The 22,067-nt window shown below is 42.2% G+C and overlaps 1 protein-coding gene across 1 annotated transcript in view; it reads right to left on the minus strand.

Annotated features, from left to right (window-relative positions):
• Positions 1-5,703: 5,703 nt before the first annotated feature.
• Positions 5,704-22,067, minus strand: part of acbd6 (acyl-CoA binding domain containing 6) — a 30,711-nt gene continuing 14,347 nt past the window's right edge. The window contains exons 7-8 of the mRNA XM_023954617.1: positions 7,947-7,977; positions 5,704-6,445 (exon numbers count right to left, since the gene is read on the minus strand). Of these exons, the coding sequence (XP_023810385.1) occupies positions 6,291-6,445; positions 7,947-7,977 (186 nt within the window). The 3' untranslated portion in view covers positions 5,704-6,290. The remainder of the gene's footprint in view (positions 6,446-7,946; positions 7,978-22,067) is intronic.

Consider the following 22,067-nt stretch of genomic DNA (forward strand, 5'->3'; position numbering starts at 1 on the left):
AATGTATAGGCCCTAGCAGAACTGTCTTACAAAGATAAAGAGCCTCACAGACGGTTAGGATAATTTACACGCCACTTACAGCGCTAGTATACAAATAAATCTGTGGAAACCCCACCACTGTTGCTTTCGCAAAGATGACAAACACAAGCACAAATGCCATTATCATCGATTGCAAGGCTTTTATTACAAACTTCCTGAAGGAAACAGTTTCCGTCTTCCATCTGGAGAGAAAAGGGAATAAATTAACATGCAAAACAGTGAGGATTAGTTTTGCACTGACACTCACTCCCGCAGCATTAAGAAAGGGTATTTTTCTCCTAAAACATCCCCATCTCACTGTGCAGTGAACAATGATCAGCAGCATGACTGATTGAGCATTAAAAAGGGGCTGGAGCCAAACGTCGGCCTTTCAATGACAGCCTCAAGGTTGTCAGCAGTTTTAATTTGAAACGGCGACTTTTCTGCAGCAAAAGTCTTTTCAGGAGTCGCTGTGTTCCAGGACAAGACGGCTAATGAAAAAGATAATTGTGCCGGTGTTCCACTCATTCCTCCCATCCTGTGGTGTCACTGTGCTTGCTAAGTTTTCTCCTTTCGGGTCTCTCAAACTAGGAACACAAACCGTGGGGGGGGAAGTGGTCATAGTTGTTCGTATTGTTCTGATTTTGGCGATTTTATAGATGTATACCGTGGGAAACTAAGTATTTGAAACCTTTTTAAACTCAATCTATGTTATGTTAATTCTCTGTCATTTTACTCATGAAATGCACTTTTTTATTGATGTTATTTGATCTACAGTCTCTCGGTGGTCAGTAGGACAGAGGAGGAAAATGAGCCAAGGCTACAATCCTGCTTATTTACAGTGCTTCTCTTTTTTAGAGCACTTCTCACTGTTTTGTATGCATTGTCCCTTTATGAAATAAATACAAACAAATACAATAAACACAAATACAATGGCTGTCAATAACTTCTAAAAGCCCAAGTCTTCATGGTTGATGCTGAGCAGAAACACGTTCTGCTGACTGTTGAGTTTGCAGACTCTTGTTTGTGTGCGTCAGAAGATGAAGATTAAAGATGGGGTGCAGGGAGGCAAACAGCTGCATCAAGAGCGGGCCAAAGTACAAACGCAGTACTGCTTTTTAACGGGAAGAGGATAAAGGAGGGGAGAAAGGAAAAAGAGGAGAGGTGGTGTGCAGAATGGTGATGAGCCAGGGGGGAAAGGATCACCCAACTGCTCTAGTTTTACAAAAAACATTTGATTATAGGACCCTCCCATTTAAAGTAAAAAAGGTTGAAACTTCCCAACCTTCTCAAGAGATGAGTGAAGTTAAAGCAAAAAAAAAATAAAAAATAAAAAAAAAAAAATAAATAAAAAAAAAAAAAAATATATATATATATATATATATATATATATATATATATATATATATATATATATATATATATATATATATATATATATATATATATATATATATGATTTCCAAGGACATCTGCAGGAGATCATGAAGTGAAATGTCTGAGGAATGTCTTATTTTTATAGTAAAAGGAATTCTGCGATCCTGTTCAGCAATTTTTATGTAAAAGATGATGAATTTGATGAATGAAAAATAGACAAATGTTAGTCTGTAAAATAATTTGAAGGCTCTTGTATGATTCCTTCAATCAGAAACACTCTACACTTTAAAAACGTGAAAATATTTGAGTGTCAAATGTTTTTTACTTTTAGTTGCCAAACAAGTAAAACCTACAAGAAGTAATACAATTTTACTTTAAATGATTGTTTTTGTCATGTCAACGTTTGGGAAGATTGTATAATTGACTCCATTAAAAATTGTTTTAACTTGTAATGATGTGTTGCCCTGTGATTGACAGGTGAGCCATCCAACTGTGGGCAGGACGGGCTCCAGCATCCCTTTGATTCCAAGAGGAATTAAACTGGTTCTGAAAAATGGATGGATCTCCTAATGTCTGACATCTTGTCTAAATGTTAGCTAATAAACTTTTTACTGTCTTAGTTTGAACAAAAATGAAAAGAGTGGCCCGGGAAGAGACCGGCGTGAGTGTGTGTTTGCAGAAGGAAGGAGCGGCAGTGTCAAAAGTGAAAAGGCTCTGAGGAAAATTGAAGCTCCATAATGGAAGCATAATGGGCTTAGTGTCAGTCCTGCAAACAAGCTGGAAGGGAAGCACAACTGCCGTCATCCTCTCTTATCTCAAGGCAGCGTAACAGGGTTTGGAAAATAACAACCAGACAACACCGAGGCCTGAACATACTTTAGAGATGCACCAACAGGATAATGGCGAGATGTGGATGGAATTCATAACAATGAGATGCTCTCCTTCAGTGTCTGTGTGCAGTTGTGGGGGAACATGTCACAGACTTACTCTGAATACCCAAAAGGTTTTCTATTGAACTATACAAGCTTTTTCTCAAAATTCATGCATTTTATTATTCTGTCATTAAAAAAGATTCTTCGGCTGAAGTTTTTCTCAAGCAAAAGATGAAAATAAGTAGTACCATCCCTATTTTGTTTTTTTACGGGAGCCCAACGGTTTGGGCATGACTACAGACTCAGAAGGAGGGAATTCTATTCTTGTTTCATGTAGTGCATGAAACTAGCACTGTAACAGAGCTGGATTTGAAGTGGTGCCAGTGGTACGGACTGCAAGTAACCAGACCACTTTTGGATGCGTCAAAGAAGATTTCCAGAAATGAGGGTCAGAGTTGAGAAAGAAAACAACGGCCATGCATAGCTGAGAAAAGAAAAGATAAAGCTTAGTCTCCACTTTCAGCCCACAGATCTTTATGGAGGAGAAGTGAAGAATCAGGGTCAAGAATGAGTGAATCTTCAGACGTTGGACAGAGAGTGCATCAGCCAACGCATCACCACTAAACATACAGAGAACGTGTGCAGGCGTCACCAGGAAAAGCAGACTTAGATGCCTCAGACGAGGCATTACGGTTGAGGATTTACTTGCTGTGTTTCCCTTAAACCTTTAACAAAAACAAAGCATGTCAATAATCCAAAGTAGCATTTGATGATGATTGCATAAAGATAAAATAGTTCATAAAGAAAGAAAACAAGCAGAGCAGTTAAAGACCCATGTTTTTGGTGTCTTAACGTGTTTTTGTAGGATTTTCTGATAATGGAGGACATGTATTAATATCAAACTTGCAACTCTGCAATAAGGAAGTAGAGGGAGAAGGTGTTCAGATTTTCTTTGATTACCTTTTGGTTTGTAATTAATTGAGTTGTTTTGTATTTTTTGCCTGTTTGTTTCGTTTACAGGAGTTGAATATAGTTTCCATGAACGCTGTATCTTTTGTTATATTTGTTTTTGTTTGGTTGAAGTGAATTTCTTCTTGGGTTGGATCAGCCAATTCATCTAGAGTCCATAAAAGGTGGAGGATCTCATTGTGGGAAGGAAGCTGAAGAGGGAAAGAGAAAGCTGTGCAGAAAATGTGCAGTTTTTTCCAATAAAGACCTATTGTTCCAGAACTTTCTGGACGTCTGCCTGATACACAAACCAGGTCGCTCTGGTCAAACTACATTGTGATAAATCCTACTTTTTAAAGAATTGTTTCTCAATAAAGAGGGGAAAAAGGTTGGATTTTCAGTCTTAAAAGTAGATAAGGTGTTTAGTATTTTGAAATGTAATAAAAAAAATATCGTGTGTCTTTGCATGTTGTACAAGTACATGAACGTTTGCTTTATACAGTCAGAATTGTTGTCTCACACCAGCTCCAAAAGTTCCATGGAAACTAACTTTGAAAACATTCAAACTTGACTTTACAGAAGTTTTTTATCTGCTTATATAAACTGAGTTATTGGTGAATTTTTTAAAAATGTCTTTAATTTTCCCCCGCGTTCTGGTCCTGGATAAGCAGAGGAAGATGGATGGATGGATCTTTAATTTAAACCAGAATTAAATGTAGCAAACTAATCCTAACCACATGATAGGGAACTGACCCAGACCATGATACAACCACTACCACTTTCAACTCTGAATGATAAAAAAAGAGTTTTTGGTTTTTTTGCTCCCGACAAAAGAAAAAAGAATTGTTTCATCTATTTTATTGTTCTCAGACTGTCATCTTTTTTGCTCAAACAGCTTAAGTAATTATTTGAACTACAAGTTTTGAACCCCCACCATCATATTGGAGGGTTCAAACGCTGGTTTCTAGACCTGATTCACATGATGGCTGTTCTTTCAGACCAGCTACTACAAGGTACATTTTTTCTTTAAATAAGCCCCCCCCCCCTAACTGAAAATGAAAAAAGTCTGTATGAACAATATCCAGTCATTCTTATCAATGTGTCATCAATAAGAATTAAATAAACACAAATAAAAGTCTTTTATGATCTCTCAGATTTCACCTATTCTGTGATCATTCTGGGTTTGAACACAGAGATAATTGATTTCCTGGCAACAGTAAACTATTTTCAGACTAATAAGAGGAAGTTGAATATTTTCCCACGACACACAAGTGCCCTGCCACACTGGTGGAAAAAACTGAATAAATAATGAGTCAAAACTCTTTTCTTACCATCTTAAACTTGCTTTTCCCTTAAACGTAGTCAATCAAATGTTACATGTCCACATTTTAGTAGAGAATAAAGTCAACTTGAAGGCAGTTCATGGCTAATATCGTTCAGAGTCCAGAAAAAGGCTGCTGCAATCAGTTTAGGGTTGGACACAGACGAGACCCTATAATAAGATCAGGGAATCAAATACACTTGATCTGTAAAGTCCACTCAGTTTCCAACATTGATTCCTTAATAAAGATGATGTCTAGACCAAAAAGGACGAATATTTGATTTGCCTTTGATTTACAAAACACAGAACTAATTTTCTTTTTGGTATGGAGGAAAAAATATGTTCAATGAATTTGATTATCTGGAAAAATCTACAGTATTTAGTAAAAAAGACCTGAAAATAATGTTGATCTTCAGGTATGAGGTACAGTATCATCATGTGTTATCCAACATTATACCATAATACATACTTCATCAGCCATTAACCCTTTCATGTATAATCATTTGTATACAGTAGATTGATACTTTTACTTTTATTTTATTTAAAGACTTCTTTACTAAGCAGCCCTCATTTTAATATTTTAAAAAGCTGACTTTGTGGTTTTTGGTTTCTCCTGTTAAGTTTCAGTTTTCCATCCATCCATCTTCATCCGGTCCTCCAGAACCGGGGTCGCGGGGGCAGCAGTCTAAGCAGAGATGCCCAGACTTCCCTCGCCCCAGCCACTTCCTCCAGCTCCTCTGGGGGGGGCCCCGAGGCGTTCCCAGGCCAGCCGACAGACAGTCTCTCCAGCGTGTCCTGGGTCTTCCCCGGGGCCTCCTCCCAGTGGGACATGCCTGGAACACCCCTCCAGGGAGGCGTCCAGGAGGCATCCGGATTAGATGCCCGAGCCACCTCAGCTGACTCCTTTCGATGTGGAGAAGCGGTTCTACTCCGAGCTCTCCGCAGGTGACCGAGCTTCTCCCCCCCATCTCTAAGGAGCGCCCAGCCCCCCATGGAGGAAGCTCATTTCAGCCGCTTGTATTCAGGCTATATACAAGTTTCAGTTTTCATTTTATTAAATGTTAGATTATCCATGAATGTTTTAGTGTAGGTGCATGTAAATAAATCCAACTCAATATCCGTTTGCTGCTGTGAGACACTTTAGCAGAGACAAGAAAAGCCCAAAGCTGCTTGACTGAAGACTTTAATCAAGAGACACGTCAGAAGATGAAAACTGAACTGGGAGAAAACTGGAGGTGAAGTCCCAGGACACCTCAGGAGTGGCTGAAATGCATGTTATGGTTATTTGGAAGCCTTTAATTTGTCTATGACAAAACATCCCTGCTGGAGTTTCTGGTGGTCAACAGTCTGCGTGAAAGCGGATTTTTTAGGGGACCTGAAAGCAGACAAATCCTCTCAGTGATGATCGCCTCCCCTAATATTGCAAACAAAGGTGTTATTTGACAGAAAATTGTCAAAACTGCCTCAGTCCAACATCTCAGCATGGTCCACAGATCTCTACGGTTGAATGATCAAATCCCACAGTGGAGATGCTTCCTATGCAGACTGTACATTCTCATGCAGTGCTCCTCATTAAATGGTACAGTTACTGTTCTTCAGTGGAACTACAGAGTCATCTCAGAACCTGGAGTTAAAAGGAAACAAACCATTTCAGGTCTACAAACTACAGCGTCTCTGGAGGTGATGGGGGGCGGGAGCGGGGGTGAGATGTGGGACGGGGTCAGGGCCCGGCAGGAGACAGGAAGGCCGCTGGTTTAGCCTTTTGGAGCAGTATACTGACGCAGGAGGGAGGAGATGGCGCTGGATTCGGTCACCTCCTCAGGAAGAGAGCCCTCCATGTCTTTGATGGAGGGGTCCGCCCCCGCTTTGAGGAGAAGCTCTACGATCTCGCCAAACTCGCACGCCGATGCTGACAAAATAAGAAGACAGAAGACAAAAATTACAACGAGGTAAGGTCCAGAACCGGTCAGAACTTAGTGGAGTTAGAATTCATAAAGGGAACAATTTAACCGTCAACAGGCTCCTTTAATGAATCAAATAAACAGCACATCACCATTAGATGAGTGCAGAATGGAAAGGTGCCGCTCCCTTTCTCTACAAACTGCAGTTTAATGCTCCACATGTTTGCGGTTAATGAAAAGCCCATCTCCGGCCCAGCACTGACACTTGGACCTGAGCTTGCCTTAAAGCCTCCACAACTGCCCCACTGGCAATTTGTGCCCCGCTAAAAGGGTCTTCCGTGTCCCTGTGCAGAGTGGGGGAGGCTTGCACTTTCCTAACCCAGTTAGTGGGTTCCTTCATTCCTGATGCACCTCCTGCATCTCTGGCACCGCCCCCGCTCCTTTCCCCCTCCTGTTGTGAGTGCTTTTCTCTGTCTTTGTCAATCGCCGGCCCTTTTTAAAACGCAGACTTTGTGCCACGCCATGTTTGCTGATGTCAGCAGCTGCAGAGATTGACAGCCAGGCCTTTTACCCCACAGCTCGGAGGTGGCCGGAGGGCCGTTAGGGTGCACAAGATGCGATGATGCATCGAGTTTTCATTTCAAACAACAGCAGAGGTGTGTGCATCGTACATGTGAGGGGGCTCAGCCAACTGAAACTGACAACGTTTGGGGTTTCTTCACCCAGCTGTGTTTGCAAAATCCCTCATCTCACTCTAAGCTGTATTTTATTTGGCCGCGTGCGCACGTGGCGGCGTCTCGCCCAAGCCTTGAGCTGTAAAACATGGCCAGCCCTCCGGGGAGCAGTAGAGGAGGAGAACAATTTATGGTGAGCAGTAAACCCTCAATTAATCACTTGCCAGCCACAGTGGCCCTGTGCAAAGACAGGTAGGAAGGAATGTTCATTCTCTGCTGTTTGTCTCTTTCAGTTCATTGCTTATGTTTATTAGTCATCTTTTTATGCCTCATCCAAGGGACTTCCTCTGCTGAGCACAGACGTGAACTAATCACGCTGTGAGGGACGCGACGTGGCCGGCCCAACGCCACCAGGCCGGGGGGACAGATGGGGCTGTGAACGCACACTGAGATACAGAGGACACGAGAGCCGCCCCTCTGGGACGCATGAGAGGGGGTCAGGGGAGTCTGAGGACCACCGCTGATTTCCTCTGGGAAGTCTTCTGATTATAACAAGCACACAACAACAGAGTACATACCAAAGGACACGTGCACACGCACAGTGAAAGAGGAGGAACCAAGTTAGGGAGACTGAGGAATGGAGTCACAAATGAATCTTTCTGAGAGTGGGCAGGAAAAGCAAGTAAATATGATGAATTTGGGACAAATGCAGGCAAAGAGTGGGCGTGTGCAGAAAACAAACTGCCGTACGTAAAGGCAGTACACATGCAGACCTCATCATCATATCAGCGTACAATTTTTGAAGTGCTGAGATGAATATGAGGAGCCTTCTTACCATAATGTAGCGCTGTCTGTCCTTCATTGTCCTGAAAAGACAAAACAAGTGTTTACTTCAGCAGTTTTTGGACCGGGCAGAATAAAATTCCCTGAAGAGAGTAAATGAAGGGAATAAAAACAGCATCACATTCTGTGCACATTTGCACAAAAGACCCTCAAAAACCCAAGAATTATTTTCTCTGGGCTTTTAAAGTTAATTTGACAATCTTTTATTGTTTTAATAGCTTTCAAAAAATAAAAAACTAGAAATGAAAAAAAAAATAGAATATAAATTCATGAAAAACAAAAAGAAAAAAAACAACAGCCATATTTGACCCCATGGTTTCTCTTGAACTTGATACAAGCTTTAAACCCAGGAATGAAAATCTGAAGTGGTCTTTTATGTGTGAGAAAGATGCATGTTTTTCTAAAAATCAAAATATACTGAGATGAAAGAGAGATATTGTATGACAAAACTTATCCACTTAAGCCCTATTTCCATCATTCAAGGCCAGAACCAGGAAAAATGGATGAACCTGTAGCTTCAGGACTGAGATCTGGAGCTCTGGATGAGGTGAGAGCAGCCTCATGTGGAGAAGATTAGCCATGGTTGATTATTTTCTGCATTTTAAACTCTGCTTTTCTTTACCCATCCACAGATCAACACCTCCCGCCATTGTCATCAAAATATGTATATTGTCTTTTATTTATGATTACGCTGTTTTTAGCCAAAATGCAAAAAAAACAAAAACCTGTTGTTTTCCAGGACATAGTTTCTACAGAGCGGCAGCAGTTCATTAACAATTCAACTTCTGAGTTGTGGGCGGGAATGTTGGTGCAGAGCAAACCTGCCTCCATGTCCCATCATCCGTTTGTTCACATGCTCTACTGCTAGCTTCCAGCTCCTTAAAACCACAACCGAACATTACCGGTGCAACAAAACTGTGAGGAAAACAAAGACGTACATGGAACTGGTCGTCTACAAGTGGACGCATCGGAATGGAGCAAGCAGGGAGCTTGTAGTCCCTACGTCGCTATCGTAGTCCCTACGTCGCTATCGTAGTCCCTACGTCGCTATCGTAGTCCCTACGTCGCTATCGTAGTCCCTACGTCGCTATTGTAGTCCCTACGTCGCTATCGTAGTCCCTACGTCGCTATCGTAGTCCCTACGTCGCTATTGTAGTCCCTACGTCGCTATCGTAGTCCTTAAGTCACTATTGTAGTCCATATGTCACTTTCGTAGTCCCTACATCGCTATCGTAGTCCCTACGTCGCTATCGTAGTCCCTACGTCGCTATCGTAGTCCCTACGTCGCTATCGTAGTCCCTACGTGACTATCGTAGTCCCTACGTCGCTATCGTAGTCCCTACGTCGCTATCGTAGTCCATACGTTGCTATCGTTGTGCCTACATCACTATCGTAGTCCATACGTCGCTATCGTAGTCCCTACATTGCTATCGTAGACCCTACGTCGCTATCGTAGTCCCTACGTCGCTATCGTAGTCCTTAAGTCACTATTGTAGTCCATATGTCACTATCGTAGTCCCTACGTCGCAATCGTAGTCCATACGTCGCTATCGTAGTCCCTACGTCGCTATCATAGTCCCTACGTCGCAATCGTAGTCCATACGTCGCTATCGTAGTCCCTACGTCGCTATCGTAGTCCCTACGTCGCAATCGTAGTCCATACGTCGCTATCGTAGTCCCTACGTCGCTATCATAGTCCCTACGTCGCAATCGTAGTCCATACGTCGCTATCGTAGTCCCTACGTCGCTATCGTAGTCCCTACGTCGCTATCGTAGTCCCTACGTCGCAATCGTAGTCCATACGTCGCTATCGTAGTCCCTACGTCGCTATCATAGTCCCTACGTCGCAATCGTAGTCCATACGTCGCTATCGTAGTCCCTACGTCGCAATCGTAGTCCATACGTCGCTATCGTAGTCCCTACGTCGCTATCATAGTCCCTACGTCACTATCGTAGTCCCTACGTCATTACTACGAGCCTTTTCCAACAGCATTTTTTTATCTGCTCCTGATTCATCTGATTAAAGAAAAACTCAGAAACAGAGTTTCACTTTCATTTTCTTTACACGTGTCATCCACCTTGAGAAAGAGGCCACAAAAACATGTCAAAAAGAGCATTTTTATTGGAGTGGGTCTTTAATTATGCGATGGGTTTTAAGATTTTTCAAATATTCTACCCCAAAAATCTAATCAGGAATATTTGATGCTTTTCTCATTGCTGATAAAGCAGTTCAAAATATGACTTGCTTTGTTTGTGTTGACGCAATACACAGATACACTGAAACCATACAAGAGTATTTGTTTATTTACTGCTTTGCCATCACATTGTTCCAAGAATATTGCATTCTCCTCCATTATCATCCTGCCCTACTTTTAACTCTTCACCTTTTAGTGTCTTTCCTCCTCAATCCCTGGCCTTCCTTCCTCCTCTTTCCTCTTCCGTTTCTGTTCGGTGCAGAGTGATCCTATTGTTACTTTTCTGGGGCTTTCTCAGGGGCAGCACTTCAGGGACCTGATGATTGGATTAGAGATTTCTATTCCCTCTGGGTGGCTTGCAGAGCACAGATGCAAATTGCGGCCAGCATGAAAAGCCACGCAGCGTTTAACCCAAGACAACAATGCCGTCTGTCTGCAGGTCAAGTCGCAACCTGCAGGGCTCAGTGCAAACGGCTCCTGCTTCTGACAGTGCGGGGGCTTCTGGCACAAATTTACTAACAGGAAAGCGGTTACATTAGAAAGTAACTTCATGTGGATTCAGAGGTTTTAAACAACTTTAAAAGTTAACTCCAACGTAGAACTACAAAGAAAAAAGTACATCTGTATGAATGCTTTTGGGAGCATTCCAGTGCAGCCAAAAGTCTTCTTCCATGCTCATAGGGGGGTCAGCGGCCTGTCCTCCCAGCGTTCCCTAATGTCCTGGATCCAGGAGGGTGGCTTGATGGAATCGCAGGAAATTGGATTGTCTTCCATTTGCTTTGGATGCAGCTTGGAGGAGACACCCCCCCTCCATCCCTCTGCCTCACTGCAGGTCGCATCCATCCCTCCCCCACCGCCGTGCATCCTCGTCCCCATCCCATAATGGAGGTGCGTCGCACCAGACCTCTGCTTTTTACGTGTCACCCAAAGTTTACCCTTGCCGTGCAGCAATATGGGACTGGATGTCAGCGGAGGGCTCGATAAAGCAGCTCCCACAGAGCCAGGAGGGGCAGGCCGGTGCGGCAGTGGATCACCTTAATTGGGTGGAGCAATATGCTTAGGAGCAGCAAGGGGGGGTTGATCTATAGGTACAGTTGCAGTTTTGCTGAATTTCAGTCACACCGATCTATCATTTCTACAGCACGGGTGATGGGAAGCAAGATTGATGAAAAAGAGAGAGAGCCTTAATAGTATATAGAGAGATACGGGATGCAGACCGATTTCTCAAAAGTAAAAAAATAAAAAATAAAAAAATGCAGACACTGTTCCAAAACTTCCCAAAAAAAGAAGAGGAAGACAAAGTCAAATGATTTTGAGTTATGTTAGTGCACTCAGGTCTATCAAGTCTGACTAAAGGTTTAATGAAGGCTATTCAGGATGTTTCTAAAGATCTGTAGAAGATTACAGCAGAACGGCCGAGGATTTGGTTTGGAGGCGTTTCTTCAGGGAGTCTAAACTCTCACACCAAGAAAAATATGAAACTCTGACATCAGGGGGATCAGGAGCAGATACCTCATTCAGTGAGGACACAGAGGCCCCTCCAGTCTATCTCCACACGCAACAGGGTTTAACCTGTCTGGGGGTCTTTTGTTATTTTGGATTTTTTGAAAATCAGAGCCAGAATTTAGAGGGTGAAGGACTGTGAAACCATCCGCTCTGGATCTGCAGCATTTGAGCAGGAAACACTGCAGATCCACAGATGTGTGTGTTGATCACACAGAGCCTTTACCAAGGCACAGTAAATGTAGTGGTTCCACTCATCCAAAGTATAATTTGGTGACAAAAAATAGGTATTTATTTTTTAGTAAGAATTCCAACGGTAAAAAAAAAGTATTTTTAAAATGAATACTTTCTGTGGTTTACAGAACATACACATGTAGATGGAAACACATGCATGTTTAAGAAAGGACATCTGGTTTCTCAAAGGCAGTGCGTGCGCACACACACACACACACACACACACACACACACAAGAGAGTTTTGTTAACCATTTCTGGATATCGTTTCGTTGGAGAAGAAATACATTTATTCCACAGTGGTAATTTACTTGCATCTTTCCTGCCACACTTTTATAGATTCATGAAAACGTGATAAAAATATTAATTTAAATTTCAAGCAAAAAAACAAACACTAAACATTGAACATTAAGCCTACAGTACTAAAAGTTATTTTTAAGATATGTTTATAGAATTACAGGTTTTGTAGTAAAACTCGATTTAAAGAAATCCTGCAGTGTAAAAATGTATTACGGTATATAAGTAATCTTTTTTTCAGTTAGGTTTTAGAATATGGAATTAGGTTATTTCAACAACCAAAACAAAAAAATGAAAAAGACAAACTAAAGAAATATATATTAGTATGACTTAGTATAATCAGTCATGAATTGGTTTGAAAGTAAAAATAAAAGATAAAGAAATAGACATGTACTTAGCAGTTTATTTTTTTCCTTTTTCTTTGTAATTTTTCTTCATTTTGTAAACTTTCTTTGGGCTTTTCCTCCTCTTTTCTTATCCCCCCTCCTTCTTTTCTCCCCCTGTTGCCCTCTGACAGCAACATTAAACAAGTGGGGAAAAATGAGCAAGCAATTATGATTTATGATCAATGCATGCAGAAGCTGCTGACTTTTATAATGACAGTGATGGGAGGAGGGAGGCAGGGAAACGATGAATATGTGTGTGCGTGGGTCTCCGGGGTGTGCGGCCGACATGAGGGGTGAATCGATGAGCGGCAGAGATGCAGATTCCAGAATGCAGGGTTATGATAAGCAGGTGCCATTAATCAGAAGAGTACAGATCAATTGGATGATCGCTCTTCAGCTGGTTACAAACCAGAGCAGCAGAATCACAAACTAGACTTGGTAAACTTCACCGAGGCCTCTTTCTGAGCATTTTTAAAGAGATTTCGGCCTTTTAAAGCCTCGTTTCCACCAAGCGGGTTTGGTACGATCCGGTAATTTGAGCATTTCCTTTATAAAATAGACCCACTCGGTCGGACCGACCCGTACCATTTTTGGTTTCTGTTGGATGTAGGTCCATAAAAAATGGAGCTTTTAGGGTAGAGCTCCTGATCAAAACCCATTGATTGGCTAAAGGTCAATACTACAAAAGAAAGCGGTTGTATTCCTCTTTGCTGCCCACATTCTTTTCTCAAACAGCATTAAATGCGTTGTATCTACAAAGAACCAGAAGCCAAGCAGAAAAAGAAGAGCTGTTGGATGACCTCCATTGTTAGCTTCACTCTGCATGCGCCATGACGGTCCAACTCTGAATGGAGATGCTCACCTGAATTGCCTGGACCTTTCTAAACTGGACTGGACCGTACCACTCAGTGGAAACAAGACTTTAGATTTCCTACACTGAATCAAATGTGTTAAAGCAATTACATTACAACATGAGCACTGGTCCCAGCGAGCGTGACGGCACCCATGGAAAATGGCTTTCTTCCAACCCAAAAAATGCAATTCAGTTCCCATTTATTCGCCCCGTTGGAGCCTGATGTCGTCAGTGAGCAGCGATTGGTTTGAGTCGGTCTGAGTCAACGTTTCTATAGCAAACACTCTCACCAATCAGGTGAAAGTCTCGTTGGACGTCCAGACCCCTACCACTTGCACGCATGCTACACAAAACCTGTCAGACATTTTGAACGTTGGACTTGGGGGCCAGCTGGCTCCACCTACTTTTATTGAGGCATTTGATTGGTTCATTTATAACTTGAATAACTTGCACAACAGAAAAAAAATATCATGAAATTAACAGGATTATCAAGAAGATGATAAAAAGGTATCAGAGCAAGAATGGGTTATTCTGACCAATAGAATGACTGAGTAACAGCTGTTTCTTTCTCTATAGAAGACTGTGGGACTTTGGTTTCTTGAAGGCCACAGGTACTTCCTGTTTAGAACTCAGTCCAGCTCTCATGTACAGTCAATGGCTGAAGCTTACATTAAATTATTTTAAAGTGGCTGAATCAGCCCGATGTAGCTTATTTAAATGGAAATAAATATTTCATTCCAAATCAAAATGTATTTTTAATTTTAAATTAAAAGTTAAAACTTTCCATACATTCTATTTGCACTGGTTTCAAAAAGCGTTTTCAGCCAACGCTAGACTGAACTAAACATTATGCTACTGTGGAGCTAAAAATGTGTTGCAGCAAAAAAAAAGATTTGTTAAGTATGAAACCAAAGAAAACGTCATGTACAGAGATTTTGCACGTACGTTTTGAGACACTAGCTGTGTATTTTAAGGCTTGACCAATAGCTGGAGACGCCGAGGCAGATCCATTCAGGGGTCGTCACAGCCAATCAGCTGTCACTGATTCCCACAAGTGGTTTGAAAGATTTCTACACCAGATGCCCATTCTGACATTACCCTGTTATCCGGGCTGGGGACCGGCACAGGGAGACCCAGACTTGAGGCATTGTAATGCAGTAAAATAAAAAAAATAGTCCTTGGCCAACAAAATCCTTTTATTTATTCTTGAACAAAACAAAAAAAAACCTCCTCCTAAGGTTTCCAGGTAATCGTGATAAATTAAGAAGTCAAGAAAAAAAAAAAACGGCAGTTGAACTAAGTCAAATTCTCCTCCTGATCAGGGGACATTACCAAAACAATGGCGGCTAAAAGCTGAATGATTGTGCAGATGTGTTTGCTCTTTGCCTGTACTGTGTTGTGTTCTGGGATACCCCTCCTAAAAGGATCCGGACACTGGGGGGCCAGGCCCTATTGAATCTATATGTCCTCTCAGAGCAGAGAGAGGTATTTGCCCCTCAGCATATGAGCACTGCTACCCATGGTCAATTAGCAGGACACCAAACTTACTCTGTGCCCTTCACACCTCCAGGGAACGTCCTTCAGAGGCCCGGGAGCCCCCCTATCCCCAAATAACCCACAACATTATAGTCTAGGAGGGTACAGCTTATAAAGAAATCTGCTTTAGTCGTAACCATGGCGATCCAGATCCAACCGCCAGTGTAGGTCTGGGAAAACGCTCACATTTACCTTTTCAAATAAAAAAACTCCACTGCATTGGACAACACGGAAAAACAAAACCTGCTTCTTCTTTTTTTTAATTTAACTTTCAATGTGTTTTCCCAGCACTCCTCTGCCCCCTCCCCATGTCACGGAGCTTTGTCCCAGGGGGCACCTTAGCCTCCATTAAAGCCATCAAAGGGGGAGGATGAGGTGGAGACTTAGAATTAACATCACCAGAGCGTCTGTCGTCCAGCGGCTCATCAATGATGTTTAAAGAGAAATATATGAAATAAATAAATACATAAAAGAGTGTAATATGAAAATCAATGGGCAGGCGGTGGGGGCTGAGGGTGAGCCATTCGGAGTGAGGGACTCATAAAGCTGAGTACTGCAGGAGACTGATGGAAGGCAAAACACTTACTTTGTTTACTCTCTCTCCTCACCCCCATCCCCTCCCACCGCTGTCTCAATCCAGCTCTTACTCCCCCCACACCCCCACCATCTGAAATAGTTGAAGACAGCTTTAATGCTCCTGACAATTTATGTGGATGGTTAAGAACGATGGAAATCAAATAGTTGAGTGTAGGCAAGGCCCAGTGAGTGGCCAATAAGAAAGAAACAACAGCTGATGATGGCAAAGAAGAGCGTTACCTGCTGGAATGGCTCTTTAGCCGCCACTATTACTGTCAAGTTGTTGGCTCTTTTCTGAGTGCTCATATTATAGATTCATAACTGTGTCTGTGTCTGATAGACCCTTTTAACACAGCATAGCAACTGCTTTCATTTCATCGAGTTCTGCTAATGTGCAGCAAGTACTAAAAATGAATCTCGTAAGAAAAGCTTACAGCGTGACTTATGAAACGCAATGAGAGTTGGCTATAATGGCCGTTACACCTGTGTGTAACATCCGACAGGACACAAACAGTCCTAATGCTACGTACACACCGGGCGTGTGACGGTAAACAGGGACGTGCTGAATTTTCAAGCATAGGGTGTTCACACTGGACTGTCGCTACCCGATACAAAGGCAGACGTCCACCACCTACAGCTGTAAGAGGTTTGGCGTGAAATGTCGAAGTGGGGCAAATCTCGCTCCAGACTTCCTCTTTCACAGCTCTATTCCGATATATAAAAGGCTTGGTGTCATAGAATTCCGCAAATATTAAAGTCTCCTTTGTGATTAATTTTCAAATGGTTGCCACTTCCATATATGTAAAAGGACGCTGCCCATATGTCCCTATCAAATCAGAGTCCCTGACTGGTCAAAGTTCAACTCGGTCTTTCATTCAATGGCTGCACGTTCTGTACGTAGATTCCAAAAACTAACGTAAAAAGCAACTTATGTCCTAGAAAACTTGATTTTAAACTTTAATCTTTGATGTTGTGGGCTTCACAGGGTTAACATTTGTCTTGTTAAAAACTATTTAAGGAAAGAGAAAATGAATATTTTTTTAATTATAAAATATGATGCATTTTTATCAAAACCGAATCATTTTCCATTCTAAACATTGTGTTTATAGTTATGATTTCACATTAGTGGTTTGCTCCCTTCACAAGGAAATGTTAGAAATATGTTAACATGTGCCAATTATTAATTTTTGGTCATAAATGAACATATTTGGCTCAGAATCTGGTGCTAGTACTTGTTATAAAGACTACCGTGCACTTCCTTGTTCAGTCTGGCTGCATGTCTGATTGAACCAATCCGGTTAAACAACATTAAATGTCAGCAGCCAATAATATAACCCCTAAAATGTCAAATGTGAGGCCCACCCTGCAGCAGCACTGCCACACCCACACTTCAGGCATGGCTTCACTTTGTGCTGGTTCACCTTAAGAAAGCCTGAGATGAGGTCAAAGTTAAAGCTATCTGTTACACACCTAGGTGTGTGACATTCGTTCTCCACTTGACCCCTCCCCTGGGGGAGCACTGAGCTGCAGAGACAGCTTGGCTCTGGAACCCTCTGGTGGTTTGACCCCCCCCCCCCAATCCAACCCTTTAGTATGACTCGGGGTTTGAACCCACAAACTTCCAGTCACAGGGTGGACACTCTACCTTAAGGCCACTGAGCTGGTTTTGAGAGATGAATAAAGTTAATTATTATGATATGATGTGAAACATTGTTGTTAAACTTGTTAGAAATTTCTGTATGTACTTCTGAAGCCCTTTTTGGTCTTTATGCAGTAAAACTAAAATCCCTAGCAGCTTATACTATCACTTCTGAAAAGATGGGTCAACATTTTTCAACTCAATTATCACAGACATAAAAAAACATAACCTTGACTTCTCCTTCCCATCGTAAACCTTCTGATCCAAATTGCTTCATTTTACTTCTTCAATGTTTTTTGGTAGAATTTAGCTGCCTATGTCCCCAACTTTCTGCAGTCTTCCCTTAAGACCCGGTAGATTTGAAATGATTCGCTGCACAATTACCAACACACAAACACATATGCACATACACACGTTATGACAAATCTTGCTGGATATTTGTTATGACTGGGCTGACTGCGCCATTAGTTATAGGAGGCAGTGCTGGGAAAGGGAAGGGATACAAACGTGTAATAATGGCCCAACCAAAGAATTTCAATCAGCCACAGTGTGTGAGTGTGTCTGTGTGTGTTGTCCCATTTGTATCTGACACCAGTCCAAGAGACGCAGATCAGAAGATTTCCAAACTTTACTTAAAACCCCAAAACAATAGAACGAGTTGGTGGTTTTTTGTTTTTGTTTCCGCAGAACTCTGTGTCTCCAACATAAATGTAATTAACATTGATACAGCATTTCTATGCTTTATTTACATTTTTTTTAAACTTGCACAGTTGCACTGCAAACAGATCGTTACGATTTGCTCAGTTTGATTAACGTATAATGTTATTATTTTAGACATGGAATTTAATTTGCTAACTCCAATTTTAGTCCATAAAATAATCTCTGGGATAGGAGCTTAAAGCCTTGCTTCCCTTTTAAAATACAGTTTTTAACAGTTGGTTGACAGTTTAATTTTATATACAGTACAGACCAAAAGTTTGGACACACATTCCCATAACTTTTGGTCTGTACTGTATGAGTTTGATGAATCAAACTTGCTACTGTTGGGTGAGGGTGGGGTACAACGTGGAGGGCCACACGTATTCACATTCAGAGAAAAGGTAACATTTTTTAGAAGGAAAAACTAACACTTGTAAATCAGAGCCTCTTTAATTTAAACAATCAGCTTCTCCTGGTGTTGGATTTGGACTCCACCTACTGTTCAAATCATCACACCTAACGTGCCCAGAGCCAAGTCCCTGATTGGTTGACGCAACGCATTTTCCTCGCCAAAGTTCAGATTTTTTTAACTCTGGATGCGCCGCAACGCCCAAATCGCGCTGTGCCGATGCACGGCACCAGATGCTCAAATTCTGCCTCAAGAGCTCTGATCGCGTCTGCATGTTGACGCATGAATCGCGTTCAGTGTGAATGCAGCTTCAAGGACACCTGTTCACACCCTTAAACAGTCAGACTGCAAGCCCTCCACCGTGGCCAAGCCCAAAGAGCGGTCTATGGACACCAAGGACAAGATTGTAGACCTGAACAAGACTGGATGAACCCTTCTACATCAAGCAGCAGCTTGGAGAAAAAAAAACAAGTGTTAGAGCAATTATTGGAAAAGTCCAGAACTACTTAATGACCTAAAGAGAGCTGGGACCACAGTAACAAAGGTTACTATGGTAACACGCAGCATTGCCATGGATTCAAATCCTGCTGAGCCCCAAAGGTCTTCCTGCTTAAACATGCACAGATCCAGGCCCGTCTAAATGTCCAGAAACCATCTGGATGATCCAGAGGGGGAATGGGATGTGGTCCATGTTGGTCAGATGAGACCATCATGGAACTCTTTGGTGTAAACGCCACTGGGCGTGTTTCCAGGGGGAAGAACACTACACTCTTTGAAGCATGGGGGTGGAAACATCATGCATTGGGGCTGATTTTCTACAGGACAACAGGTGCATATCACATAGTCAGATTTTGGGTAAAACTTTCCTTCCATCAGGTGAGGATGAGACGTGGCTGGATCTTCCAGCATGACAATGACCCCAAACACATCACCACTGCAAGAAATGAGAAGAGCGGCTACCTAAAAAGCATTTCAAGGTTCTAGATCAATCCAATAGAGAATCTGTGTGTGTGTGTGTGTGTGTGTGTGGGGGGGGGGGGGGGGGGGGGGTCGTGTTTCCCAGACACAGCCCCAAAACATCACAACTTTTGAGACCTGCATGAAGAATAGACCATAATAGCAGCTATGGTGTGCAAACCTGAACCTTTTTTCCTCGTCATTGCTAACCTGGGATACATTACAAAGTTTTAAGATGAACTTTTGTTTTTTAAATCTGTCTCTCACAGTTGAAGTGTATCTGTGTTGAACATTACAGACCAAATTCATCTTTTTAAGTAGAATACCTTGCAGAATTGGTGACTGATTGATACTTTTTGACCATTGTGTTATTTTCTAAAAGCTATACGAACAGCTTCAGGAAGGTTCCTGATTTTCCAATATTATTTTGGTAACCTGACTGTTTTTTTTAGATAAGAGTAAATCTTATTATTTCAGCTTCCAGACTAATTGGTCCAACATTATCCCACACACAACACCAATCATCAGATAGATGTTCATGCAGAGCTGCTTCTGTGCTTGAAATCGCTCTGGACAAACTGCACAGAAACAAAAGAGACATTTTTTCAGAGACACAAAGAAAAGAAACTTCTAAAGGTCCATCACAACACACCAACCCTCCTACACATGTCCATGCAGGGTCCAAGTGTAAACTGTGTGTGTGAGGGTTGCTGTGTGATCTCCCGCCACCAATTGTAAGCCACCCAGTCAGATATTTATTACTATTGATCTATCTAGCTAGTCCCGGCTGGAGACTTTTGCTCGGCCGGCTTGAGGCTCTCACCTCAATTAAGTTATGAATTTCTATCTGATAGACTGGGAGTACTTGGGGCCTGCTGTGGCTGCGCTACCATGCTGGATTAATTAGAATTAGCGGTGCTGCGAGTTGCCCTTCCCGCCTCATGGATCATGTTGTTTTAATACAAAGTAGAGATGGAGGCAGAGAGGGATGAAGAGAGGGGGTGTGGGGGGAGAGTGATGAGGAGAGGGGACAGAGAGACAGATGGAGAGACAAAACATGGAGGAAGAAGTTGAGTACAACCATTTGATAGACAGACATAAGCTCAAAACATACTTTTTAGCCCAGCGCGTCCGCTAAGAATGATTCCTTCCTTCCTGGAATTGTATTTGTGCCGGGTTAACCTGAATCTCACCTATCCCTCCTCTTTGTTAGCTTAATCCTCACCCTGTCACACTAACTGAGGATAATCACTATGACAGGCCTTGGGAAAGTCTATTCTAGCCCTTTGTTTTTGTTTGGACTCTAAGAAACTTATTTTATGAGCAGAAAAGGTTTGCATACATTTCTGTGTGTCTAAAATGTACATTCTTTAATAAACTAAAGGCTTTTTTTAACGGCGAAAAGAGAATTTTGGATTTAAACCACAAAATCACACGGCGCTCTGGGAAAGACTGGCGGCCTGTCCAGGCTGTACCCCGCCTTCGCCCAGCAGTAGCTGGGACAGGCTCCAGCATCCCCATGACCCCGAAAGGGATGGCGGGTTAAGAAAATGGATGGATTGAAAATCACAAGATATGTTTGGCCTTAGGCTCATGCACTCGTAGGGATTTTTGGGTTTGCCGTTCCCGTAGCGTAGAGGGTCATAGCCAGGAGGGGCTGCATCTTAAGAAGAGCGCATGGGTATCCAACAGTTCCCGTATTGCCACCTTAAGGATCTGTGCGAATGTACCATTGTGTAACATTGCGTGTGTTGTGAAGTATTTTTATTTTATTCAATTTTATATATATAGCCTAATACTACAATAGTTGTATCAACGGGCTTCATACGGTAATTGTACAAAACATAAAGGCAGCTCTAAAATACAAACTAAACTAAACTGAGCATCCCTGCCCTTAGACCTTGCTGCTCTCCCCAAAAAAAACACCCCCCCCCCAGATTCCAGGAAGAAAGAAGAGAAGAAGAAACCTCATGGATGTCCACATGAAGAAGGGATCCTCCCCCAGGACAGATTATAAGGATAATGTACCTTGCACTGACTCATGACAGGGACGTTTAAAGGTTTTGCAAAGAGGGCAAGATTTTTTAAAAGGAAAATGAGTGAAGACCAACATTCTTTGAACAACTGTTATAACACACATAAAACACAAATACATCCAAATATGTTTTTACCAAAAGTATTGGGAATTTTTTCCATGGTTCGTAACCATTTACATGAAACCTGTCGTGGTTAAAATGTCGTGTCTGGTAGGGCCTTTTTACATGGAACTCCATGAAAAACAGCTGCAGCCTCTTGGCATATTAGGCAAAGTTGTTTCATATTTCACTGAAAAAAATCTGCCAGTGTTCACTTGTCCTGGAAGCAATGGGCCTTACTGTCAACTTTCCCTTTTTATTTAGAGTTGATACTTTGGAATGAGCTAGAAAGTGTCACAGTAGAGTCGCAAGACATTGCTACCACAGGTTTACAACGGCTCAAAACCCAATGTACCCAACCACAATCAAGAAATCAACACACAGTTTTAAAGAGTGCTGGGGGCCTAATATTATTGATTTTATGAAAGGAGCCTGCAGGCCAGTGGGAATTTAAACACGGGCTGCATTTGACCCATGGGCTGGAATTTGGACACGTCTGATTTTTGACGTATGCGTGACCCTGAAGCCAACCTAGTCGTTAGTTCAGTCCCGCGGTCTGGCTCCTTACTAATCGTGCACAAATGCTGCATGCACATATGATAATGATAGGCAAGTGCCTGACCAGCTCCTTGAGAAGTACAGCATGTCTGTAGAAAAAATGTGCACGAACATTTTTGCTCTGCGGGCTCGCCGAG

The sequence above is a fragment of the Oryzias latipes genome, chromosome 4 (assembly GCF_002234675.1).
Source record: "Oryzias latipes chromosome 4, ASM223467v1".
Lineage (NCBI taxonomy): Eukaryota > Metazoa > Chordata > Actinopteri > Beloniformes > Adrianichthyidae > Oryzias > Oryzias latipes.